Source organism: Primulina eburnea, chromosome 10 (assembly GCF_022965805.1).
Source record: "Primulina eburnea isolate SZY01 chromosome 10, ASM2296580v1, whole genome shotgun sequence".
Lineage (NCBI taxonomy): Eukaryota > Viridiplantae > Streptophyta > Magnoliopsida > Lamiales > Gesneriaceae > Primulina > Primulina eburnea.
In genome coordinates, this window is record NC_133110.1 from 1,289,192 (window position 1) to 1,315,400 (window position 26,209).

The 26,209-nt window shown below is 36.4% G+C and overlaps 5 protein-coding genes, 1 long non-coding RNA gene and 1 pseudogene across 10 annotated transcripts; 3 read left to right on the top strand and 4 right to left on the bottom strand.

Moving 5' to 3' along the window:
• Positions 1 to 2,907, bottom strand: LOC140842307 (AUGMIN subunit 4-like; annotated as a pseudogene).
• Positions 2,908 to 3,022: 115 nt separating this feature from the next.
• LOC140842306 (uncharacterized) lies at positions 3,023 to 7,678 on the top strand. Its single transcript, XM_073210089.1, has 13 exons — positions 3,023 to 3,276; positions 3,411 to 3,548; positions 3,694 to 3,775; positions 4,014 to 4,090; positions 4,301 to 4,407; positions 5,134 to 5,263; positions 5,704 to 5,820; positions 5,935 to 6,026; positions 6,364 to 6,430; positions 6,504 to 6,582; positions 6,669 to 6,760; positions 6,858 to 7,001; positions 7,122 to 7,678. The coding sequence occupies exons 1-13, from the start codon at positions 3,094 to 3,096 to the stop codon at positions 7,260 to 7,262; spliced, it is 1,449 nt and encodes a 482-aa protein (XP_073066190.1). The 5' UTR covers positions 3,023 to 3,093; the 3' UTR covers positions 7,263 to 7,678.
• LOC140842308 (uncharacterized) lies at positions 6,858 to 7,186 on the bottom strand. Its single transcript, XR_012120388.1, has 2 exons — positions 7,053 to 7,186; positions 6,858 to 6,998 (listed from the first exon to the last, which is right to left on the bottom strand). It is a non-coding gene; the product is annotated as an uncharacterized lncRNA (long non-coding RNA).
• A 516-nt stretch (positions 7,679 to 8,194) lies between the features above and the next one.
• Positions 8,195 to 11,738, bottom strand: LOC140842309 (protein FAR1-RELATED SEQUENCE 11-like). Of its 5 annotated transcripts, none has more exons than XM_073210092.1 (5): positions 11,580 to 11,738; positions 11,259 to 11,360; positions 9,843 to 10,851; positions 9,305 to 9,748; positions 8,195 to 9,234 (listed from the first exon to the last, which is right to left on the bottom strand). In XM_073210092.1, exons 3-5 carry the CDS (start codon positions 10,809 to 10,811, stop codon positions 8,395 to 8,397), a joined length of 2,253 nt encoding a protein of 750 aa, XP_073066193.1. In that variant the 5' UTR covers positions 10,812 to 10,851; positions 11,259 to 11,360; positions 11,580 to 11,738; the 3' UTR covers positions 8,195 to 8,394. The 5 variants fall into 5 exon arrangements, with proteins under 5 accessions (XP_073066193.1, XP_073066194.1, XP_073066195.1 ...); XM_073210093.1 differs by having other exon boundaries at positions 9,843 to 10,837; positions 11,565 to 11,738; XM_073210094.1 differs by having other exon boundaries at positions 11,565 to 11,738.
• A 1,868-nt stretch (positions 11,739 to 13,606) lies between these two features.
• Positions 13,607 to 13,954, top strand: LOC140803652 (uncharacterized). The gene has a single exon (XM_073159553.1). It carries the CDS (start codon positions 13,607 to 13,609, stop codon positions 13,952 to 13,954), a length of 348 nt encoding a protein of 115 aa, XP_073015654.1.
• Positions 13,955 to 14,275: 321 nt separating this feature from the next.
• Positions 14,276 to 22,382, bottom strand: LOC140842311 (uncharacterized). Its single transcript, XM_073210096.1, has 23 exons — positions 22,102 to 22,382; positions 21,833 to 21,912; positions 20,793 to 20,879; positions 20,658 to 20,708; positions 20,448 to 20,565; positions 20,302 to 20,358; positions 19,936 to 20,000; positions 19,752 to 19,835; positions 19,315 to 19,365; positions 19,163 to 19,225; positions 19,022 to 19,068; positions 18,766 to 18,835; positions 18,627 to 18,689; positions 18,252 to 18,341; positions 18,130 to 18,168; positions 17,348 to 17,497; positions 17,192 to 17,269; positions 17,030 to 17,115; positions 16,508 to 16,556; positions 16,345 to 16,425; positions 16,017 to 16,110; positions 15,573 to 15,666; positions 14,276 to 14,682 (listed from the first exon to the last, which is right to left on the bottom strand). The coding sequence occupies exons 1-22, from the start codon at positions 22,217 to 22,219 to the stop codon at positions 15,599 to 15,601; spliced, it is 1,689 nt and encodes a 562-aa protein (XP_073066197.1). The 5' UTR covers positions 22,220 to 22,382; the 3' UTR covers positions 14,276 to 14,682; positions 15,573 to 15,598.
• A 638-nt stretch (positions 22,383 to 23,020) lies between these two features.
• LOC140842312 (uncharacterized) lies at positions 23,021 to 24,549 on the top strand. The gene is made up of 2 exons (XM_073210098.1): positions 23,021 to 24,244; positions 24,368 to 24,549. Exons 1-2 carry the CDS (start codon positions 23,178 to 23,180, stop codon positions 24,405 to 24,407), a joined length of 1,107 nt encoding a protein of 368 aa, XP_073066199.1. The 5' UTR covers positions 23,021 to 23,177; the 3' UTR covers positions 24,408 to 24,549.
• Positions 24,550 to 26,209: the final 1,660 nt, after the last annotated feature.

Below are 26,209 nucleotides of genomic sequence, written 5' to 3' on the forward strand. Positions count from 1 at the left end.
ATTATTTTTAGATTCGAAAATATACTTGATTTTTTCGTAGTTTATAAAATTGGGCTTGACATTATTGCTGGAGCTTGCCGGAGATGGGACGTGATCACTACCACTTACTAGTAGGCTTACCACAACATAAAATAATGATGTGAACTCCCTGTACCCATATATCTCAGAAATAATATGTTCTGACTAGTTTGTTGAGCTAAATGACATTCACCATTTCAAGATCCAAGTCATAATCACCACAAAAGTTGTGAAACCAGAAAAAAAAATGCACAAGAATGCTACAGCAGCAAAGAAGCTTACAGCTTTATTATATGCAAGCGATGCATCCTCCGTTGATTCGACCAAATATTTCGTGTATAAGATTACAATAGTTGATAAATATACCAGGTAATAAACTGAATTTTGATTTGAAAAGATTTCATTTGTTTACCTGGTTTTATGGAGTGCCGGGATGGTTTCTGAAGTATAGGTTTCAAGGAATAGAATGTGTTCAAGAACTCTTCGTAAACAGTAAGAAAGAACAAAATAGACAGCCAAAGATCATTACAGAATAGTCGTTTCTGTTTATAAAGAACCAGGTCAGCTGCAGGGAATACAAACCTTAGTTTAGCGCTCATGGTCTCACATCTTTTGCATAGCCAAGTCTTTTGTAGATCATCCTATGAAACACATAAATTAAAGATATAAGAATCTTCACCGAAAGGTAGAGATAGTGTCTCGAAACACATCTTTGAGCGATTGCAGAAAGTAAGTTAATTGTAGACATACATTAAATGATGTTTACATGGTTCTATCACATATGTTTAAAAATATGATAGCCAGATATCTTCACACACACACACACATAAAATAGAAAGTCAGGCCTCAAATTATGATTCCAAGGTCTAACACAGGTTTTCAAATAATACACAATACAAGAGCGATAGATTAAGCAAATTTTATAAAGATATACGAGCATAATCATGAGTAACATCGTATATTCAAAACCGTAAAGAAAAAAATTCGATCCAGCATGAGTTAAAAACTCAAACATGTCAACTTCAAACAAATCAAGCATACGAATCATTAAAAAATGCTAGTGCAAGCATAAAGAATACCATCAGAATCTGAAAAGAATAAAGTGAAGGGTGGACGGTGAGGCTCAAAATAGAGATACCTTTCAGGAAGCCGGGAAGTCAAATTCTGACCAGCCAAATCTGACAAACAAAGAAGAAATTGAAGTTGAATCACTGCTATAATCTTATACACGTGGACAGTCAATATCCTTGATAAAGATTTAACTCGTGATTGATGATTGCAATCAATCCCAAAATGACAGCATCGCAAAGCTTACATTGCAGTAAAGCAAATCTTTCTAAGCAATTGACAACACAATGATAGCACAAAGCGGTCAACACAAATAGACATATTGATGGTTATTCATGCACATGTAATGGCACACCGACCAAGCAGTAAGCATCATATATAATGGCACGCTGACCAAACAACAAGCATCATATATGATATGAAATTCAAGATTTATATGGATTGGAAATTCTGGCTGACCAATATCATCTATAACAACAGCATCTGCTAACTTATTGCATTTAGCATCAAGCCGACTTCCAATCTCACAGGCAAGCAACACCTGGTACTCTGCAATGCCCTACATTTTCAGAAAATTAAAGCATTCTGCATTTTTGTAACATAATAAAAACTATCAAAACATTGAAGCACTTTTGACCAGCATCAAAAGTAGTCCAAAAGATATTAGTCAAAACTATATTTATAAGAGGTGTCATACCATCGATATCGGCGTCTGTTGATGTTGTGTTTGCCATAAATAGGCTGGCGTTATTCCGAGGAATCTATTTGGAACACCACAAACTTCGGATTCTAATGCATCAGTTGTCCCGACAGATAAAGAATTATTTGCAGCCCCAGCCCCAATGTTAGAGAGATTTGTAAAGTTAGTTGAATTTGTGCTTGAGCTTATTGTGACACTAGTACTTGTATCCAATGTACTTCTTGACACGAAACTCCATTTTTCAGCTTCATCCTAGTGAATCTCACCATCTTTGGAGATAAGAGGAAGCCGAAACTTTTGAGCAGCTTCTGCAACAACCATCCTATGTTCAAGAATCTCGTAGACCTGAAATTTTGATGGTCTAAAATTCATCAGTTTTGTAACTCCTTAGTCAAACCTGGTTTCCATGCAACCAAGAAATTCAATCTCGAATGGAAAGAGAGTATAATAAATGCAAGGAATGAACCACAATATCTCAATCTCTTAAACAACTCCTTCCATATCAAAACAACGAACAATCACTGAAATAAAGGTCAAACTGACTTAACCGTACGAGATTATATTATTGATTCCTAACATTTTATAACTCATCAATGACATCTTATTTTGGATAATTTGATGTGTATATAACTTTAACAGAGTAACGACAACCTAAGAATAAGCTGAAGCATATATGACTCAAGTTTAACAAAACCTATGACCCTTACGCCGTAAACAATTAATTGTTTATGTGGATAACACATGGCCAATGCAAACCAGCATAAAAGATGAATTACTGAGTAACAGAGTGCGAACAAAGTACAACCTGAAGTGAGTGTCTCAAACCAAGCTCCAGGTAAAGACCCTGAACATCACGAATGCTGCCCAAATTTGCTATCGAATTTGCCTGGTGATACTCCTCCACCATAGCTATAGCTTCTAGGTATATTGCCTATGCAAGTGTACAAGCAATAAAATACACAAGGCAGCCAGAAAAACTCCAAGCAATTACATACTAGAAAATTTTAGCGAAACCAAAGACCACCAAACCACCGGAAGACCCACAAATTGATGAACAAGGTAATTCAAATTTCTCAAAAATTCCAGCTTAACCAGCATGCAGGCTTCAAACAACTCAATTCACAAAAATAAAAATTCAGTTTTTATATTAATACGAAATTAATAAAGTGTGGTTAGCGTATTCATATTGAAGTGTGTTGACTTGAATAGTTTGTTGTTATCGTCATCGACAAATTTCCATTATTATTTATTTGAAAGACTTTAGGAGATTAAATAAAATAAAAATTTAAAGGAGAAAACTGTAAGACATGACGTCAGTTTTGGTGGTAGCAGATGGTGGCGGCGATGATCATCGCCTGCCGCTACTCCAGCACGACCGGACGGATTATTATTCTACTACACTACCTGTGGAGGAGCTGCCACCAAGTAATTCGGCTGATTCAAAACAACGTCTCGTCTCTCTCGATGTTTTTCGAGGCCTCACCGTCGCTGTACGCCTCCGTTGAATCTAGATATTTGATGATTTCAAAATTCCTGGAGAAATTTATGTTCTTTTTATGATTAGCCGTTCTTTTCTTTTCCTTTTTTTGGTTGTTTATCTTTACGATGTTTTTTTTGTATACAGCTGATGATTTTAGTTGACGATGCTGGAAAAGCGTTTCCATCTATAAATCACGCGCCGTGGTTCGGAGTTACGCTGGCTGACTTTGTGATGCCATTTTTCCTCTTCGTAGTTGGTGTTTCTGTGAGTCTCGTGTTCAAGGTATGGAGAGTAAAAAATGGCTTCTTGTTTCTGATGTCTGTGAACTTTATAAAGTGGAGTTTGGTCTATTAGTTTTTGGTGGAGACTGTGCATCTTGCATGAATTGAGGTGCTAATTCGTTAATATTTTTTGTTTTGTTATGCAGAAAGTAACAAACAGATCAGCAGCCACGAAGAAAGTGATTATACGGACTGTATGGCTCTTTCTGCTAGGAGTGATTCTTCAAGGTCACAAAATCGATTTTAGCATTTTTTTGTTAAAATTGTATAGTCTCTGATTGAAGTGGATGAAACAATGAGTTGCTTGATTCGGCAAGTGGGGTCTAGCATAATTGGACTGTGAAATTAGCCACTGATGCATTCTCTTTTTCTTCTTTGATGGAGATGAGATGTATTTATCAATGGGCGAGTCCTCAGTTTTGATTATTTTAACACCACCTACTCATAAACTTAATATTGTGCCTAGGTGGGTATTTTCATGGACGCAGCCATCTAACTTATGGGGTTGATGTGGAGAAAATACGCATGATGGGAGTGCTGCAGGTAATACAACTTGCATTTTTGCCATGTGATGATGTTATGGTCATACATGATTAAAAGGAAAATGTGGTTGACAATCTTTAGAGGCTTCCTTATATAGACTGGCCTCCAGATAAACTGGCTCAGAGGGACAGTTGTGGAAAATTTGAGTTTATGTTTTTTTTTTGCTGATGGTTCCTTTGAACAAACATTCAAAACCTTTTTCTTTTGCAGAGAATTGCCATTGGATATCTGTTAGCTTCAATTCTGGAGATCTGGCTAGTTAAGAATACTGTGGTCGATTCAACAGTAGCATTTATGGAGAGATACTCTTTCCAGATGTGAGTATATGTTCATGTTTGTTAACAACGCTGGTGCGTGAGTTGATGATATGATTATTGGTAAGTTGATAATATGATTATTGGTAATGACTTGAAACAATGTAAATTTCTGAGATGAGATTGTATGTAAGATAAAAATTTGGAAGCAATAGAGTGCTCTCTAGAAGCATGGACATCAATCATTTCGGTAGTATAAGAAAATCAAGATGATTTAGCAAGTGAACTTACTTGAATTGGAAATTCAATTTTTCTCTCTAACTTTTAATTTATTAACTGGAATCCGATTATCCAATTAAGGAAAAAATATGTTACCTAGGTAATCAAGCATTTGTCTCCTGTGATGTAATCTCGGGACCTCGGCTATTTTCCCGTAGAATTAGAAAACCAGGATGTGTCAATGAGGTTTGGCTCTTCATGACCGCTGGTCCGTGATTCAAATTTCTATTTTGATCATCACATTGTGTTAATTTATAATAGTACTTTGCAATTAATAGGGATTTCTGCCGTAGTACTCTTGGTTGTTCAAGTAATGAGTAAGGACTTGTATCTGTTAGCTTCACTATAAGAAGAAAATAAACTAGGATGCTTTTAAGCACTTTCTTTTCCTCAGCTGTGTGATGCAGGCTAACCTCTTGCATGTCATATGTGGAGAAAGTAATTAGATGTGTAGTTTTTCCCTTTTCAGTTTCTCGTGTTTGTTCCTATCTGCTCATTTCTAATATGCAGGGGGGCTGCCATTTTATTAGGCTTGTTATACATGGTTTTGTTGTATGGCCTTTATGTTCCAAACTGGACCTTTGATATGTCAGGACACAGCATCAACTTACTGACATCACCTGGAGCTAACACTTCAATTGTAAGTCAAAAATTGTGATTTTGTTTTAGATTAATATGTTTGGGGATTTTTTTGTTTTTGTTTCATAAAACATAGTAGGAATTTTACCCCACTTTAATCCGAAGGAGGGCTTTAGTACCTCATTCTTTAGAGCAGTGAATACCGTGACAAGTTAACATGCTGAAAAACAGTTTCTGAAGAAAATATGCGATTTAAAACTTACTGCCAATGATAATCTGAAGACTCACTTGGATTTTTGTGCTTCATGTGTGGTTCTGTCCAAGATATGTGTTTTTCCAAGTCCATAATTATTGGGCATCCCCTACAAGATTAAGTTGTTTCATTTTTCATCTCTATATTTTGTCCTATCTGCACGTGTCTTTCCTTCTAACTTCATCACTCCAATTTATTTTTCTAGGTTGTTTACAATATTATTACAGCTATTACCCTTCTTTTCTTAGGTTCATTGTGGATTAAGGGGCAGTCTTGAACCTCCTTGCAATGCAGTTGGCTTGATTGATCGAATTCTTCTTGGTGAACATCATCTTTATCAACGTCCTGTTTATAGAAGAACAAAGGTCGTGACATGCTTCTTTTCCATTTGAATTTCCTTTACTGTTGTGGAATGTCTCCAAGTTTTTCACCTCTTAATATTATAATAATAGTGTTTGTATGTATCTACTTTTCAACAGGAATGCAGTGTCAACTCTCCAGATTATGGTCCTCTGCCACCTAATTCACCTGCCTGGTGCTCGGCTCCATTTGATCCTGAGGGCATTTTAAGGTAAGTTGTATACTTTTGTCACTTTCCAGGTTGATATCATCTTCAGACAAAATCAGAATATCCATCATAAGTGTTGTTTTGGGCAAGAGATCCAAGGCTTAAAAACAGGGTTCATTTGAGTTTAATTAGCTTTTTATTTCAGTTTTTAGCTGCAAGTTTATCAGTAAATTAGCTGAACATCCATTTGGACTCTTTTCTATTACCTTTTTAGCTGCAAGTTTATCAGGGAGTTCCATTTTACAAAATTTGTGCTGTTCTTTCCATTTTGAGTTGAAAATGAACTTCTTTTTTTTCTCTGACTCTGCATCTAAAGAACTTACTGTTACTCTATGCACAGCTCTTTGATGGCTGCCATTACATGTTTTGTTGGACTGCATTATGGGCATATTATTGTCCATTTTAAGGTAACATGCACTTCTGATTGGCTGAGTTTGTGATTTACTTTATTTCTTATTTTGTCCATCTTAAATTTAACAGGGACAGATGCAGAGGATAATCATATGGTCAATATCATCCCTCCTCCTCCTGATCTCTGGTTTTTTTGTATGGTTTCTCGGTATGTTGCATTTTCAGGGATGGTTTTACGTTTATTTCTCCTATAATGTTCCGCGTACTCAGGACTGGTATTCTTGATGTTTTCAGGTGTTCCTTTTTCTAAACCTCTGTACACATTAAGCTATATGTTCATCACAGCAGCAGCCTCTGGCTTTCTTTTCTCTGTTATTTACTTTATTGTGAGTTTATGATTTGAAAGCAATTCATCTAGTTATCACATAATTGTTGCATGTCTTATTATTTTTGTGTCCCATTCATTTCTAACTATTGGTGCAGGTTGACTGCAAAGGTATCAACAAGCCAACTGTAATATTCCAGTGGATGGGACTGAATGCTCTGATCATCTATGCTCTGGCTGCATGCGACATTTTTCCAGCCGCTCTGCAAGGATTTTACTGGCGTTCACCCGAAACAAACCTGGTACTTGATTTGTTTTGGTTTTTGTGCCTCTGTTTTGGGGTGTGAACAAACCTGGTACTTGATTTGTTTTGGTTTTTGTGCCTCTGTTTTGCTACCAGCTAGTTTTTTCATGTCTTGTAGGTTGACTTCTCTGAAAGGGTGTTGCAAACACTGTTCCATTCAAATAAGTGGGGTACATTAGTCTTTGTCGTTCTTGAGATCTTATTCTGGGGTGCTGTTGCTGGTTTCCTCCACTGGAAACGCATTTATGTAAAACTTTAATGTTTTTGATCTGGTGCTACTTTATTAACGATGGATGGTATTATGGATCCAGTCCTCTAGCTTAGTCTTTGTACAGATTGAATGGCAGAAATCAAGAAAATTTCCGAAAGGGTCTTACGTTCAGCTGAGCGTATCAATTGATTCTTCACATGAAATAGTCGGTTGCAGCTGCAATATAGTTTCTTCAGGCATCAATTCGAGCCTCTTCCACATAGGTTGTCTGTCTGTGTCACGTGGTCCCTTGTAAATATATGGAGAACGTTGTTCTTCATGTTTCGTTCGTGTAAACCACCTGTATCTGTGTAGGTTTAGCAGCAAAGAATTCAGGAGTTGGAATTTCAATTGGAATTACATTTGGACACATACGATAGGTATTTGTGTATGATGTACTCTGAAATCCCTGCATCTTTTACTCACTCTGCATCATTCATGATGTTCCCATGATAAATGGCCTCGGATTTTCGGGATTTTAAAGGGTGTATGTTAAAAATGCTATTAAGAGCATTGAGAAATAGTGCATCTGCCAACCAAAACTCGGCTACAAAATTATCATCCCCATCTTTTCTAACCCGCGAACCCTCTTCCGGAAACTCGTAATTTTTCCCCAAACACCAAGGTTGATCACTAGCATGTAATCCTTTGCCCAACTAAATAAGACTTGGCTACCTATGGAAGAACAAATCCATCGTGGGAACACCATTTTGCACTTAACCCGAGCCTCCCCAGAGACTTGGAAGGGTTCCTAACACACTTAACCCGAGCCATCCCCAGAGACTTGGAAGGGTTCCTAACACCTGCCAAGTCTCAACTGCAGAAAACTTGTACGATGCACCAGGATGCTCCAATTAATCTCTTTAATGTATCCCAACGAATTTTATTTTACGACAAAAGTTCTAGCATCATAAAATGTAAATGCGTGATCCATTCATTAAATTAAATGTTGTAATTATATATAATTTCACACGAATGCAGCTACATTTTTAAAGAAAAAAACTTTACGTTCTTCCTTCGAGCACAACAACGATAATTTCCAGCCACCACCAGCTGCTGTGTTTCGAAAGCTATTACAGTATAGATGTTGGACAACCAGATTTCAGTACATTCTTGTCCAACCTCAATGTCGACACAGAACCTACATAAATCCTGGCCCATCCCCATTTAAATCGTCATTTCCCAAAATGGGGCAATTCCCGACTACATGCCCATATTGTCCACCACAAGGGGCGGGGAAACGCCTTCTCTTTATGTACATATCCAGTTCATCTCTCGATTTTCTCTCTTTCCACCCAGCAAAAGCTAGAGACTCACAAGAATTCCCATTGAAACTTTGAGAGATACTATCAGAATCTTCAACTTCAGCAAGAATTAGGGAATCGGATGGGCTGTTATATGCAATGTCATCATCACCATCTGCTGCAGCTGGAAACTGTTTAACCCGGGCCAGAACCAAACTTATATGAGCACAAGCATCATCAAGACGATCTTCTGTCTTGATTGATTCTGAAATTAGTGACGAAATCATCGACTGCAGCAACTGTGCCTTGGTCGAAGAACTGGGGGCAGATTCAGTAGATGATGAGTGACGCCATCGTAGAGGTAGATACTGATCTGGAATGCGGAAGCAATTGCTGGTTGATAGAACACGAAGAACATGCCTACAGAGGATACCTGAAAACTCATAATGTCGACATGTACAGCTTATGAACTCGTCATGTGGAACCCATAGTACCTTGCACCCTCCATCAACCTCTGTATGGTGTCTCACAATGAAATAACTTTGATCCACCAACATAGTTGCATATTGTGGTGCTGATACTAGTTCCTCCTGTAGTTTGCAGAAGGCATATGGTGTAAGGATGGTAGCAACATGTGACTCGATTGGAGACCCTGTTTTGAGATACACTTGTGGTACTTTCGGTTGGATCTTTGATTTAGAACCGATTTGATCTCTAGCGTCTAACACCAAGGCCACCTGTGGAAAATAATGAATTAGTAATTTATACTTATGGATCCATACATTAAGCAAGAAAAGAGGAGGTCACCTGCTCTACAAAATTATCTGGTGCAGATTGTGCGCTTAGAAATCGTTGGATATAGGAGTTTATCATCTCTGACTTGAATGTACTTGACATTCCAGCGAAAAAATATGATCTTAAAAAAGGTAATGCCCAGTATGCACGAAGTGCATACAAGCTGACAATATGCTTGTTTCCATGCAGTCCATATGTATCCATCATCTCTCTCCATCCGACCTCAAATTCCTGAACTTCATGTAGATTATAAAGCTGGTGGAATTCAGATTTCCAGTTATCATATTGAGATCCAAGCACAACTGAAAACCAATCAGAAAACTTAGAAGTGATATGCCAAATGGAAAAGCATTGTTTGGTAGCTGACATTTCCATAGCAAGTGCTTGTTTAAGCCAAGTGTTTTGATCAGTCAAAATTGTCACAGGAGCTTTTCCATTCATGAAATCCAAGAATGCCTGCAACACAGCCAAAATAATGGAAATGGGAAAGGATTTCCTCAAAAAATTCAGAGCTTCCATTCGCAATTAATGAAAATGCAAAAAAACTTACCTTCAGTCCCCAGGAGAATGACTGTGCATTTTCATCTCGAAGAAGCGTGCAGCCAAATAAACGATATGTTCCATGATTATCCACTCCAATCCAAATCCCAAGAAGCATGTCATAAGCATCCACACGATGGGTTGTATCTAAAACCACAACATCTCCAAAAACCTCATACAATTTAATGGATGAAGAATATGACCATGCAATGTGCTCTAGCCTGTGATTGGCATCAATTTTATAGTTGTATTTGAAATTTGAGTCCCTGTCTTTCTTCATCTTGCACATTGTGAGAAGATCAATCGGGTCATTATCCTGGTCCACGTTTCTAAATGACTGCAGCAAATTTCGAACATCAATCTCAGAGAAAGGTAAACACCCTAGCTTAATACCTTTTTCTAGCTCCATTAACCTGAGCATCTGTCGCACTGACATTCCAGCCTTTGCATACATGCAAATACGACTCTTATCATCAGCAGTCATCTTGCAATAGAGGGGAAGTAGCTGCATCTCATTGAACTTCAAAAGTTCATGGTTGTGAATATTACTAAAACCAGTGACACGCCATTCGGGGACATCAAAATCAGCCCTTTTAACGATCCTCATATATGCTTGGCATCCACATCGTGACGATTTCCTATTCCTCTGTAGCTTCAAATCTGCAGTTGGCTTTATCTGTGGGTAACCACCACGGTGGCAGGTAAAATCCCTTCGGGTAATTCCCCTGCCTACACCATCTTTACCACGTGTCCGGTGGCGTCTAATCGAAAAACCACATTGTTTAGCAAAACTACTATAAAATTCATATGCAGCATCCTGAGATACAAATCTCTGTCCAATGAATGGTAATAGGTTTACAGATGTTTGTTGTGACAAAATAGTGTCTTCTGGCATTTCCTCTATAGTGCCATTATCGTCTGGAGATGACTCTGATCCATTTTCAGAAGTTTCCTTAATTATATTTGTTTGCTCGGGCATTTTATTCTACCAAGACTAATCAATACCTGGAAATGCAAGGCTGTATGAATATTAATCAAAATGATATTGAAGCTCATACTGAAGATGTTCCAGTAAAAATGCAAAGGAGTATGACAAGCAAAAAGAAAACATTCACATATAATTCAAATACAGTACAAGAACACAGAGACAGAGATAAAAAGGTGAACAAAACAACTGAAACAGACATACAATGAAATTTTGCCAGTATCCCGCACTGATGATCCCAGCAAGGACAATGCTGTACGTATAAGGAATTCAATGAAAAGAACCACACAAATAAATCACCACCAACAAAGTACATGGCAAACTTCTCGGTTATCATGGATACACAAATTTCTTCTCGTTGTATGCGACTGTAGCATTTCGAATAAATCAACCACTTGCAAGATTACGTTATAAATGAATAATGCCAAAGTTCTCTAATACCAGCTAAAATTTGTGAGCCGTGAGCATCTTAGGATCTCCAGATGCTTCTCCATGTCGAATAATCCTCGAAAAACTCATCATACACCTGTTCGATCGGAACATCTGGAAATCAAATCAAAACAGCAGAAAAGTTAAGAATCAACACCGTTGAAGGAAATTAACAAGAAATGTGCATCGGTAATGTGTTTTAGCGACAAAAATCTGATTCAAAACGAGCATCAATGCACCTCGAATCAAACAATTATCGCTGGAAAAAATTGAACTCGCGGGGGTTGGCAGAGTTGGAAAAGATGAAGAGATACTAACCAGATTTGAAGTTACCTTGAGATTGGAGCAACTAGCAGAAGCCCCTGAATTTTCAAAATGGAGGAAATTTAAGAAAATTAGAAGGGCGGGGAAGATCTGTCAGAGGTACAGTGCGCATCCATGGAGGATGATAATCATGTTTGGAGTGGGGGAGCTATCGTGCGCCTTTGACTGAAAGGTCTTAGCGTGTGCACACATGCCTCAATTTTAGCCGTCCGATCTGGGTGATGGCCGCGTAAATTGCCGCATCATAAAGTTACTGGGCCTAATAAATGTTTGTTTATGGGCCGGCCATATTGTTTTCATGAAATATTGTTTTCATGAAATTTGATATGAAAAAAAACACACATATAATTAATCAATTACAATCCATATCCATAATGAATATTAATCAAATAAATGTCAATAAATAATAAAATTATGATTAATTTTAATATTTTGTGCCCCGATTTTCGGGGTGAGTGTGTGTTAAGATTCAAATACACAAATTAAATATAAGTAAACATTTACAATTAAATTAGTTCTAAAAATAAAACTATTAGCAGATCTCTCGTGAGATGGTTTCATGGCACGATCAATTTTGTCTATATTTACAATAATAAGTAATATTTTGACATAAAAAATAATATTTTTTCATGAGTGCCTCAAATAGAATATATGTCCACAAAATTGACTTGTGAGACGTTCTCATCAAAAAAATTTTGGTGAATATAACATTCTTGGTATAGGATATCTAAAATACTAATTACAACACAAATTAAAAGGATTTTAAAAAAATTTCTTCAATATAGAATGAAAATATATGTTATGCTACTCCTGAAAGTTGTCTACATTTTTACAATGAAGATCATGAATAAAAAGTATCGAGATATCGAGATTTGCTAAATGAAATAGTTCTAAACTTTGCTAAAATCTAACTAATTTTTTTTCGAGGAACTAAATCTAAAGATTTGATTTACTAAAAATTTGGATAGTTATATGCTAAAATCAAGTAAGATTTGATTTTTAATCACGTAAATATGGGGTGACAAGGTTTATAATATAGCAAGTAATATTTATAAAATATAGGTTTGACATTCTTGTTATGGTAATTAAGGAAATGTATTCTTGAATGAATCCAAGTGAAGCTCCACAATTGTCTATTTATTCGATGTTATCATACTTAGCAAAAACTTGTGTGAGACGTTCTCACGGATCGTATTTTATGAGACGGATATTTTATTTGGATCATCTATGAAAAAATATTAATTTTTATGGTTAGAGTATTACTTTTTATTGTGAATATCGGTAGGGTTGACCCGTGTCATATATAAAGATTCGTGGGATCCTCTCACAAAATACCTACTCATCATACTTATTATACTTTTTTTTTCTCATGCTCTAATTATGAATCCCTTGATTGATAAAGCCATAAATGATGAAATTTGACTTATTTTCCCCCAAATTTCAACCAAACATGAAAAGTGGAATTGGAATTCTTGATCCTTAAAATTTCAAAATCCATGTAAAATCATAATCACATTTTATCGTTTTCGTCCTAACTGATGTTGTAAATGCATAACTTGATATCAGATTGAATTTGAAATCCACTTGAATTTTGTTCATCCAAACAAATCAACGAATTTGAAATCAATAAATTTAAAATTCATTCAATATGTTATCTGAGGTATTGATTGTATTATAGACTTGGCAACTCTAAAATATAATGTATTTACTTTTCAAATACATAAGTTTAGTGCCCATTTGCAATACATTTTGGTTTGAAAAGGTAAATACGCTGACCAAGTGTGCAATTTGATTCTCTCCCAATATTTTTCAGACTAAATTAGGCATGGACCTGTTCTTTTGCATGTATTGTATCATATTGAAATAGTTAAACTAATAGTTCAAATCTCTTGCCGATATATTTTTTTAATCACCCACATGCATAAAAATGATCACCTAACGATATATGTCAACTGCTTTGTTATCAGTTCTGAACACGCCGGAAAATCCGTACCTGGCCTTAGGGTGTAGCGTCGATTTTCCCCTCCGTATATATAATGAAAGACGGAAGCAGACCAAGTTTTCCAGGTGTCGACACTGAGAAAAAGCTACAAATAGTTTGTGGAATCAACAATAATAAGGGTAGTCACCAGGTTTACACGAGGAGTTGGTCTCGGCCATCCTCCGATTCGCCACCGCACTTTCCGGCGGATACTGAGCCGAATGATCAGTTGGATGCTACGGCAGCGCCGAAGCCTTGGAGATTTCGAGACCAGGACTCCATGCGGCGGAACCGGATAGCCAAGTATAAAAGGTATGGTATTGCAGGTAGAGCGATGGCTTCTATCAGAAATGGGGCTGGTTGGATCAAGAATAAGTGCTCTCAGATCAGCCATGGTTACTGAAGTACTGTCTTTGACAAGCCAAGTTCTACTTTGGAAGCACAATGGCTAAATCCAGGGACAGTTTTTGTTTTTATTTTTGCCCTCCCTCATATTTGCTGTACCATTAGACCTCCTCGTACTATAATCTCACTCTTGGGTCAGCTTGATTGATTGTATTTTTTACTTTATTTCTAGTACAATGATACCCGATGGATATTTTCTTTAATCATATGACATTAGTAATTGTAATAGAAATATTAAAAATTAACATTAATCACTATTAATGCAAAACCCAGTACGACGGACTCCACAAGCACCTTGATAAAATTAGGTGCTTCTAAATAATTGTGTACATCAGTTTTATTATTACATATTCAAAAATAAACTTACAAACCAATACCTTCAATGGAAGATATTATTTGATCATCAAACAAAACGAATACCAAAAGTCGGATCACTCGCCGTGTCTATTATCCATGTTTTCAACATTTTTTACTGCGACTGCAATCCGTCTCAAAAGTAACAAAACCTGGCAATATATCTCCACAACTAACAGGTATTGTTAGTAATACAAGAAATGTTTACCCAAACTCGAGCATAATTATCAAACTAATTTCAGTCAGAAAATACGACGATTAAAAAACAGTATAAGATAGCCAACATCATTATGTCACTTCCTCTTGAATGCACATATCTGCTACAAAAATTCCCATGAGCTCAACCCCGACTCGTCGAGTTGGCCTGATTTCCTGCACCCACAAATAGTCGCAGCATACACTCAATGAGACTCATACACACACAACCCATATATACTTGATTCGCAGAATGATCCCGAACTTGGAGCTGATTTCAGACTGCCCAAATAAGATTATGTTCGATGTCCATGTATAAAATTACAAGTCACACAAAATCACATCGTCTTTATCCTCCTGTCGGTCATAAAGTTCTAGAGACAAATAAAGCTGGATATAAGTTTCAACTCCACGATATTCGTCAAATAGCTATCTAATTATCACTTATAAGATTCAATCTAAGAAAACTTTCATTTGAGCATGCTTTTATTTCGTGAAAACTGGCACGTTCAAACAACTTAAATTAGTCAGATTAGAAATTCATTCAATGTAATTAAAAATAGAGTAATTTCTGAATATATTTATATATACTTGTCAGAAAAAGGAAAATCAAATTCTTCTTTAATACCATTTTCGATAAAATGTTATGATTGATAGAGTCGAGCTTTAAATGGGCCAAGCCAATCAAAACTCGAAGTTGGCTCATATTTTTGTCAGGCTTAATGTTCAAGCCTGAGCTCAATAAGTTCACAATTATATTAGACTTAACCAAATCTTCTTAAGAGTTTGTACGAAAAGAATCATAATTTGACGACAAAGGATTGCTTCTAGTTAAGCACAAATAATACAATATCCAATGCAAAATGGACACGAGCGTGGATGACTTGGTATCGTAAAAGATGAAATCATAATAAATATCAAATTATTCAAATAAATATGCTAACCAAAATCCAAAGAGTTCCAAAGAAAAAAAGGATCCATACAAAGACCTGGCAAGTGGAGCCTTAAACTTAGGAAAATAGATGAGTCACCTTACAAATTAAATTCTTCCAATAATAATTACGTACCTCATCTGTGCTGGAAAAGGGTCACTCTACAAGCTTCCATTCTGAGGATTTTCAAGATAAGTTTGCAGCTGTCCGACTGCCGCCAAGACAAAACCTATAAAATGTCAATTGCAAGTAGAATATAGTAAGTGTCTGATCAAGCACCTTGGCACATTAAAAAATATATTGGTCAATTCAAGAACTAGATGGAGATAATAATTTTATTTAAAATGTATGGTAACATATACTCAATATAGGAAGCATCGTGTATTGGTGATCACTTAAACCACCAGAAAAAGTTTTTGAACATCAACTCGTGTGGGTGAGAGTTGGACTAAATTAATCTCAAGACATTAAACTACGACTATCAAAGTTCCTAAAACAACGTAACCAACAACCAGACATTACTTTACATCAGGTCTATTAAACACTTTACAAGACATCGAGTATTGGCCACTGATATACCTAAGAATACAGCCGAGGGCCTCCCTGGCCTTGACTTGAATTCTGGATGGAACTGAACCCCCACGTAAAATGGATGGTCTGAAAACTCCATAATCTGCAGAAATAAATCGATGGAAAGCAAAATAAAAATTATAAATCCAAGGAAACTTTGATATCAGGGGTGCAAACTAAAGAAAATCAGAAAAGGTATTTAGGAAATGATAAACTGGAATTTAGAAAAAATTCAACTCAAAAGTGCTCGATAAATGGAACTAAGTAACTAACTAATCCGAACAGCTAAATCGCAAGAGAAAATAATAGAACGATAGGCATTTTGCAAGAAACTGACCTCCATTCGCTTCCCAGTTTCGTCTCTCCCCACGAATTTCAAGCCAGATTCTTCCAAAATACCGACCATCTCTGGATTCACCTGTACCGATCAATACGATAAGCATTTAAGTAAAATATGTCAGTCAAATAATTTAATTCTCCAAATTTTATCATCAATTAACCTCATATCTGTGCCGATGCCGCTCATCCACATACTCTGAATTATGGTAGCTGGAGGAAAGCAAATACCATTAGAAAGTTTAAAAAAGAATGGTTATACAGCAATCAAAATGTTTCTAATAGATATGAGCATTCTCTTGAACACTCCAGTAGCTGTGCTTTCCATGTACTGATATCTGAATCAGGAGAATAGAAAGATCAACTTGTATGATCCTCAAGATATAGCAAAATAAAAAGCACCACCAACCACCACATAAAGCTTCATCAAACTTATCTACATTTATAATTATTGTACTACTTAACAATCAAAATTCAAAAGCTCGGGGTCAATGTACTTTGTGCACACAGCAACTCACAGTTCTTACAAAAACCATAATACTTTTGTGAGATTGACAGCATTTACGTATTTGCTACCACCATTAATTCAACTAATATTTAATCACTCTGAGCTCGGACTCTTCTAGGCAAACATCACAGCTAAAAGGCTACACAATTTATCAGAGTGATATGGCTTTAGCTCTTACAGCTTTGATGTTATGCAGTCTGGAGTTTGGAATAATGTTCTACGGCTACCAAGTCTCATTGTGCTCCCCATGTGTGTTTTTGAACCCTGAAGACAATTACAGAAGAAAATGTCATAAATCGATTGAGAGAACATTTCTAGAAGAATCTCTTTACAATTTTACCTCTGGCATGAAAATCACCACAGGGTGGGGTGTCTTATCATCAAACTCTTCGCTGTCTGCGCTTTCTAATCCCAAAACCTGCAAAGGTGTATAAGGACATAGAGGCTCCATTGTTAACATGTAAAAACCAATATATGGTTTGAGGAACAAACTTACATTTCTCGCTATCTCAATCACAGAAATCTGCAGTCCTAAACAAATCCCAAGATATGGAACTCTATTCTCTCTCGCATATTTGGCAGCCAAGATCATTCCATTCACCCCACGATCTCCAAACCCACCAGGAACCAAGACACATGCAGCATTCTAAAAAATTGGTTGGCTTAGGATTAGAATAATTTGCAAGTAGATTAAAAACCAAAAACCGTCATGTGAATTATAAAACAAACATTACATTAAAGTGAAAACAAAATAGATGTCATGGCAGATAATACATGGAAAATTTAGTCATAAGATTGAATTTTCACATGGATGAAGTTGATTTCAAAATTGCATTAGGAATGGGACTAAATACTTATGGTCCAGAAAATGGCCTCGTTGTGAGCGGCCTGTCCATGGCTCTTTACACAACATATTATCACATATAAAAAATTATAGGATAAGCATAATGATGTAATATGGTGATCAATATTCATGGTGATTAAACTGGTATAAATTATACTCCATTCTACACTCTCAGCAGAATCCATACACCATGGTGATCCAAACAGCGTACACTATACTCCATAAGGTATCGCAATGTCTATAGTAACATAGATACAATTTTGAATTATAGAAATAATAATGCATTCCAGCACAGCTTTAAATTGTCTTCCAAAAAGAAAATTTTATAAAACGGGAAAGATGTGCACAACAAAATTCACTTCACAGCTTGTAAGTCAGTGCTCTAAAAGAGAAGCAAAATAAACATATTATTCGAAATCAGAATATGACCATACCCTAAGAGTTCTCCAAGCAGCTGCATAAGCTTCCGGTGACTGTAATGGAAAAAAAGAGCTGAAAACACAGATTTCGAGCTAAAAATTGAGAATCCTGTCGTGCAACTGTTTGACATCTTTACCGATTCTGCGCTGTCATCCTCAAGATCCGAAGCCGCAATCCAATCAATAGCTGGTCTCAACGAACATGCAATGCAGGCATGGAGAAGGGCCTGAAATAAAGCAAAAGATTGTTCTCATTCTTATAAACCAGACGATTATTCATTATTCATTCCGGAATATAACATGGAGTATACAAGAGTATACAAAAAACCATGGGATCTCAAACAAAGCTAAACACTTGAACACAGAAAGCCAATACATATCTTTTACCACTGTATAACATATAAGTCACCATAAAATACCCCCAAATGTAAGATGATATCCACTGCCACTGGTGTATCGCCATATTAAACATCGGCTGAATATAGAAAATATAAAAATTTATATTATCTCACCTTAACAACAGATAAATATGAATCTGTCATCCCAACATACTTCCCCACCATTGCAATTCTAACCTGCAGATTCAGACATTCATCAGCCAACATAAAAAAGAAATCAGTCAAAAGCAGCAATCAGGTGTTTGTTACTAACGGAGTTTGTTAGGTTGTCAAAGATTTCAGCTCGTTTGGTCCATTCTTGTAAATTGGGAAAGTTGGCAACACTGAAAAATTACATGTAGCCAGGAGAACAATGCTGTTACTCAAATAATTATCAATATTCTACAGATCATAATCATATATGAGAGAACCCCAAAAAACATGTGCTCGGAGAAATTAAATACTATGATCTAACAAAAGCACAGAGAAAGTAAGAATAGAAGATAAAAAACGTTCAAATAAGAATTCACCTTCGTAATTCCAGATGTTTGAGGATGGCATCATGTGCATTTTGGTTCTGGTAAAAAAGTAAGAATCAGATGTTTAAGAATGAACACCTCAAATAGCCAAGACTATAATAATACTCACGCCTTGAGATAATGATTACCAACCCGAAGAAGAAGAGGTATGTGCCAAATGTTCGGCACATCATGTATATTGAGAATATTGGCAACCTGAAATATAATCAAACTGTAAGAAAACTATAAGTAGCAGAAAGACGATTAATAAAATCCAAAACACGCATTACAAAATAACTTCTTACAGGGACATGACAAAACTGGGACAGTTTCTGCTTCGTGCTTTCCAACAACGGCTGCAACAGTAGAGATCCCAATTTTAAGTTTTTCACATGCATAACCATGGCAGCTGACCAATATCTAAATGTGTGCAACTTAAAGAGCAATAGAGTTTCAAAATATCCTTATAAAGTTTTATGGGAAAAAATTGAAGAGCATTGAATAATACACAGGAGAGGTCATAACCAGGAAACAATATTAAAGATTAATGCAAATTAATTTATGTTTACACAATTCTACCAGGATAAAAAAGAAAATAGCTTAAACGTTACAGCACAGCTCTATCAAACAAAACTAACATCACAACTGAAAATAATCACATGAATTAAACGAATCCAACATATAAATCGAGTTCAAAGCAGACAAAATTGCAACTACATGTTGCTACCAATGAACTACCTACCTGGGTAGAACGACAAGCCAAAAAATGGGGTGTCAAGCCCAATGCTCTCAATTCTCGCACACTGTGCTGAGTGGGCTTTGTTTTCTGCAGATATGCGGATGAATAAGGACTTCGACTTTCTAAACATAAAACTAAAGCACAGACTAAAGCTGTAGCAAATTTACAAAAGAGAAGAGGGTATTACTTGCTCGCCAACAACGCCAATAACAGGTATAAGACTCACATGAACCAGACAAAAATTATCTTTTCCTAAAGCAAAAAAAATAAAAGAGCAACATTAGGGATACAATAACAATGGGAGAAGAAATGTGTTGATGACAAATGAAACACTTCAATTGATCCAAATGACTAAACCTCTGAGAGACAATGCAGTTCCATATGACAAAGCACCACTTCTAAGACATCTACAACAGTTTCAAAGACGATACAATTTTGCACGAAAGGACAATATATACCACAGAAGAAAAGGAGAGAATGAGATCTGAGGATGATTCAAGTATTATAGGAACTGTGTATCTCGCTTTTTTAGCAGCAAATATTGAATCCTTACCGACTGAGAAGAACAACTGTCGCAGAGCTTCAATAAATGGCATTGACTCAATATCACCTGAACAAAAACAAATTTCCTAATGAATGAGGCTCAAAGAGAAGTGTCAAGCAAGCCTCGTGGAGTGTCTTTCATCCAGCAAACTTTACCTACTGTTCCTCCCAATTCTATAACGCAAACATCCGCAGGGCCATCTTTTCCATCCACAGGGATAACAGATACTGATTCAATCCAATTCTTAATTGCATCAGTGATGTGAGGGACTACCTGATTTCAAACAAATAAACGGACAATAGGTTTCCTTTTTCTTCTCTGCTATCTTACTTAAATTAAATAATATCCAGAATTTAAGTCACAACCTGTACAGTCTTTCCAAGATAATCACCTTTCCTCTCCTTTTCAAGGACAGACTGCCAATGGGAAAAACAACACATCTGGGTTAGGAAAGAAACAAAAATCAACACCACCATAAGGTCAAGTACGGTCACAAGTACCTGAAATATCTTTCCTGTTGTGATATTGTTGTCCCTCGTCAGAGTCACATCTAAAAAACGTTCATAATTACCTAAATCCAGATCTACCTATTAAACAATCGTAAAAGAGACTGAGATAATAGCTTTAAAGCTCAAAAAGAGTGTAAAAGGTCACAAAATGTCTGTAACACCGCAAAATGTTTGCATAAGCATCCAGAGAAAAATGCAAGTTTAAATACCTAATCATAAAACAAAGAAAGTGAACCTGAACCTCACATAATAATAACAAAAGAACAAAAAATATATCCATAAAGTCAGAAAAATGGATTGGTCAGTCTTGAGTTGTTGGGATAAAGTGATAAACAAAGCTTAAAGTGAATAAGAAAGATAGAACATAATTCCCACGATTGATTGCAGAGAATATTTGTCCATGTAATGGAACATTAGAGAGCAATTTTAAACAACGGGATTCTGGAATGCCCTTGCATAAACACAAGCAGGATATAGAAACAATGTTGTTCTACCAATCGACATTGTGATTCAAACATCTGGCAGAGGAAACAAAATTCACAGACATTTGTTAAAACTAAAATAATTAAAGATTGACGAGTAGATATAAAGCACCAAGCACTAAATTTCAATGAATATTTGAATTCTCGACAGAATATTACAAGGTAAAAAAATTCAAAAAGTTGAAATAAAAATTAATTAATTTTAATAGAATAATTGTTCTGGTGTTCTAAAAAAAGCTGGTTGAATATACGGTTGCACATAAACTACTATAGTGTACAGTTGCTCTTTCTCAAACTTGGTATTGTTTATTCACGCTTTGATTCACATAAATTTTTTCGAAGTACTTTACTAATATGAACAATAAATTCATAAAGATTACCAATTTTATACATTTGAAAAGCATAGTTGCACACGATAGTTTAGGTGATTGCGGATATTGCAAAACAATTATCTGACATCAAGATCGTTCAAAACAACAAGAATAGCACATGCAAAAGCTGTTGCAGATAAACATATCGAGAACAAAAGGGGTTGTCCAGGATTGCCACCTCTCCACCGTCATCAAGAACAAAGACCTCGCCGTGCTCAAATGGAGACATTGTACCAGCATCCGTATTTAAATAAGGATCTGCCATAACACAAAACCAAAAACTAAGCCAGACGATCAAATTTTGTATGTACCCGACTCCAAATAAAACAAAAAAAACATTTTATAATCGAGGAATCGCTTTTTTCCTATCCGAAATCAAACATATAAAAAGTAGAAACAATCATTAAAAAACTGTTAATTTACAATAGATAAAGGTTCATTACATACCAATTTTAATAGAGGTGACACGAAGGCCACAAGCCTTCAACACAACGCCGATGCTGCTGGCGGTGACGCCTTTGCCCAGGCCGCTCACCACGCCGCCTGTTACCAGAACATACTTCATCGTATTCACGATTTTTCTTCTCTTCGGGTACTTGTTCTGCAGGTGTTTGTGAGCGGGAAGAGAAATTCGTGTGTAATGCACTCACCACTTCCGTTTTTATAGGAACTCGAGGTTTCTTGCTTTCTGCTGCGCTGTCCGTTAAGTCTAAACGGCTAAACCCCTACATTATTTTTTCCCAATACTCTTCTCATTTAATGGGCTACTGGGCTAATGGGCCGGTCCTTAACAGGCTTTGTGATTAATGGGTATCATCGTTCAGGGCTAATGGCTATTGCAAAATCCAACCCCAGGCCAATACTTTTAGCTATATATATATTTCAAAGATTTGTTTTTGTATATTATTTGTTGTTTTTATCAATTGTTAAGAAATCGTGATAAAATAACATTATAATGTACAAATAAATATTTATAAAAATATATTTTTCATTAATCAAATATATAAAAAATTAGTCTCACCGAGAGTTTTTGTATAAATCAAAATAAATAGATAAAAACTTGTGTGAGACGGTCTCACGGATCGTATTTTGTGAGATGGATCTCTTATTTGAGTCATTCATGAAAAAGTATTATTTTTTATGCTAAGAATATTACTTTTTATTGTGAATATCGGTAAAAATTAATCTGTCTCACACATAAAGATTCGTGAAACCTTTTCACAATAGACTTATTCAATAAACATGGACTCACAAATATTATTTTATGATACAATAATATTTTAAAAGGAAATTTGGGATTTTATAATGAAAATTAATAAATAAATAAATTACTGACTGACACTTTCCTAAAAAATAGCATACATCACGTGGCAAGGGAATACAGTTACAAGCTTAAACAAGAGCAGTAAAAGGCAGACGACCTCCTCGCTCATAGAGCTCTGCAACTGCGTACAATAATTGCAACGCACTCCTTCCTTCTCCTATTTCCTTCTCCTACTCACTCCCCAGTTCTCTCTCCAATAATGCAGACTTCAACCGGCATTCCCTCCGCCTCGGAGCCGCCGCGACTCAGTGAGGATATTGACAGCGCTTGCTCTACCCCTTTTGTCAGCGCACCTTCTAGTCCAGGAAATGGTTCCTTAGGCTACTTCTTCAGTGCCCCGGCTAGCCCTATGCATTTCCTTCTGTCCAGTGAGAAAACTAAAGCCTTTTCATCTGGTTATGAGCCGGTTTTCATGTCTTCCGATCCGGATTCGTTCGAGTTCGAGTTTTCTTCGAGGCTTTCTCCAAATGGGTCCGGGGGAAACGGGTCGATGATTTCGGCGGATGAGCTGTTCTGTAATGGTCAGATCCGACCCATCACATTGTCGTCTCACTTGCTGATGTCGCAGGAAATGGTTGTCCCGTTCGCAGATCTGGACAGTAAGTATGCTGAAGAAGCAACGACTGTACGAGGCAGGGATCTGAGGATGCGCGGCGCGAAGCACTCGCATCACCGCAAAGCCAGATCCATGTCGCCTTTACGAAAGACACCATGCGTGTGGCCTAGTTTGAACACCAAGCCCCCACGTCAAGATCAGAATGGAAATGAAAGAGAAGAACCCTCGACAGAAACCACGCCGTCATGCTCTGCATCCTCGTCGCGTTCGTCGTCATCCGGAAGAAACTCGAAGAAGTGGATGTTTTTGAAGGATTTTCTACACAGGAGCAAAAGCGAGGGAAGAGAGAACAACAAGGAGAGATTCTGGTCCGCGATATCATTCTCCGCGGCGAAGGATCGGAAGATACCGCCGTCTTCCCCAGCGTTATCTCCCTCCTCCTCCCGCGATGAGAAAAAAGGCGAAAGCGAGTTGAAGAAAGGAAGAAAAGTCCCAGCTGCCGTGAAACCCACCAACGGCGTGTGGAAGCGGCGGGTCCCCCCGTCGGCCCACGAGCTGCACTACACAGCAAACCGAGCTCAGGCGGAGGAGCTGAAGAAAAGGACGTTTCTGCCGTACAGACAGGGTCTTCTGGGCTGCCTCGGGCTCAGTTCCAAGAGCTACGGCGCTTTCAGTGGCTTCGCTAGAAATCTGAACCCCATTTCTTCCAGGTGATGCAACGCTAATCCAGATCAAAGCATAAACTATATATAATTTCGTTTCTGAATTTTGTTGATTTCGTTGAATTAATCAATTCAATAAAGTACATGGTCTCGAGATTATGTATGTTTCAGAAGCTTCGTCTCCAGAGAGATCGATCACCTCACTCGGTGACTTTGAATGTCGACGAATTTGGCTTGCTGCTGCTCATGTTGTGGCTTCTTGAAGATGTCTGTAATTTTTTTTATTACATACTCAGATTTGTGTAAAAATATGTATGTAACTCTGATGGAATGTAAGATTTTAATGTTGTTTCCTTGCTGTACGTGAACTCTGGCACGTACAAGTACATATTTAATTTTTAGTTTATTTTAATTACTTAAACTAAATAATTGACAAAATGATATATCACAATAATTGACGAAAGATATCACAATAAATGACAAACTAAATAGTTTATTTTTAATTACTTGCTGTAAATAATTGACAGATAGATATCACAATAGATGTTGTTATACGCATTTAATTACTATTTAAAATGATATAAATATTTTTTATAATAATATTTAAATAGTAAATATATTTGTTATATTATATCTATTTTAATAAATGTTCATATTAATTTAATAATTAATTATATAAAATAATGGGTGAATCCAAGGAATTTGTTCGAGGAAAGATTTTCGAGTGGTTAAAAAAAAACAATCTAAAATTTTTAATATTTTATGTTATTAACAAATCTTGAAATTAATATCAATACTGGATTTTAAACAACAACAAAAAGTTGCGAATTTTACACATGATAGGCACGTGAGAACTAAATTTCCCTCTCTTTCTCCAATGCATGCCTTCGTTAAATCTTTCGAAATTTATCCCAATTTCATAATTAAAACCTCGCACTTTTCATGTAATAATGATTGAAATCACAAGAGGATTGAACTGGGCGATACCAAATGAATCAAAAAAAATCTTATATTAATTTTCTCAAAAACTCTGTTTTGATTCAGTTAAATTGTCACTCGCGTTTTATTCTACATGCCTTGTTCATTGGAATCAATTCATGCCAAAGTCTTCCTCATTCCTAGGATGCCTGAAAAGGATCAACAACAATGAAAAGATGCCCGAATTGGATTTATTCGATGTTATCCGTAGAACTAAAATTCATCTAATAACCGTAAGAAATCAAATGTATTTTTATTTTTTTTACGTTGTTCGATATATTAGATTTGATCGACCTTTAACATAACCCCGAAAGAAAACGCGAAACTATCCCTTGAAACATGGAGAAACCAGCATCATGGTTTGTTGCTGGTGTGGTTTACATGTTCCACAGGTTGGATCATTGTCACACACCATCAGCAAACCATTTCATCGACAAATGATTAGCTTGTGAGTATCGTTGTCTCAATGATTATTGTGATCATTAACAACCTAAAGGTCAAAAAGGGAAAAAAAAAAAAAAAAGGAACTGTTTTTGTCCATAAAAGGAGTTGATGTTTGATTATTGACTAATTCTGCTGCTGCATCCAACAAGAACTGACCAAAGTTTTGCCCACTTTCGGACATGATATATCTTTCTTACTATCTGGGCAATTCCAGTTACACTCACACCATAATTTCATAAATTTTTTGGGTAAATGGGAGAGTAAATATGGAATCTCAATAGATCTTATAATTATTTTCCTACAAGATCTCACTGGCCCCCAAATCCCACCCTATTAAGTTTTGTTATATCGTGGGGTGTGGTATGGTATGAAGTGCAATTTTTGGTAGTGAGTTAATTAGATAGGGAGACCAATGTGTTCAGATTCTCACATGGGAAAGATTATTGAATAGATTGGTATCTTTTACAATTGGATTGGTACATCTCGACCCCACGCCGGTACCTGTAAAAAGCAGGCAAGTGTCCTTTTTGGACCTTCTTTATTTCCGAAATATCCACTCCCTTTTTTCCTTTTTCTAAATATCTATATATT

Bases quoted from the DNA above. Each gene is read 5' to 3' on its own strand.
- LOC140842311 (XM_073210096.1), bottom strand. From the start codon at position 22,219: ATGAAGTATGTTCTGGTAACAGGCGGCGTGGTGAGCGGCCTGGGCAAA. The intron at 18,169-18,251 runs GTAAAGATGTCA...TTTCCATTACAG, and splicing joins AGGATGACAGCGCAGAATCG to TCACCGGAAGCTTATGCAGC. The intron at 17,116-17,191 runs GTAAAATTGTAA...AATTGTCTTCAG, and splicing joins TGGTGATTTTCATGCCAGAG to GGTTCAAAAACACACATGGG.
- LOC140842309 (XM_073210092.1), bottom strand. From the start codon at position 10,811: ATGCCCGAGCAAACAAATATAATTAAGGAAACTTCTGAAAATGGATCA. The intron at 9,749-9,842 runs GTAAGTTTTTTT...GCTGTGTTGCAG, and splicing joins CATTCTCCTGGGGACTGAAG to GCATTCTTGGATTTCATGAA. The intron at 9,235-9,304 runs GTGACCTCCTCT...TATTTTCCACAG, and splicing joins CAGATAATTTTGTAGAGCAG to GTGGCCTTGGTGTTAGACGC.
- LOC140842312 (XM_073210098.1), top strand. From the start codon at position 23,178: ATGCAGACTTCAACCGGCATTCCCTCCGCCTCGGAGCCGCCGCGACTC. The intron at 24,245-24,367 runs GTGATGCAACGC...TGTATGTTTCAG, and splicing joins CTGAACCCCATTTCTTCCAG to AAGCTTCGTCTCCAGAGAGA.
- LOC140842306 (XM_073210089.1), top strand. From the start codon at position 3,094: ATGACGTCAGTTTTGGTGGTAGCAGATGGTGGCGGCGATGATCATCGC. The intron at 3,277-3,410 runs GTACGCCTCCGT...TTTTGTATACAG, and splicing joins TTCGAGGCCTCACCGTCGCT to CTGATGATTTTAGTTGACGA. The intron at 7,002-7,121 runs GTACTTGATTTG...CATGTCTTGTAG, and splicing joins GTTCACCCGAAACAAACCTG to GTTGACTTCTCTGAAAGGGT.
- LOC140803652 (XM_073159553.1), top strand. From the start codon at position 13,607: ATGAAAGACGGAAGCAGACCAAGTTTTCCAGGTGTCGACACTGAGAAA.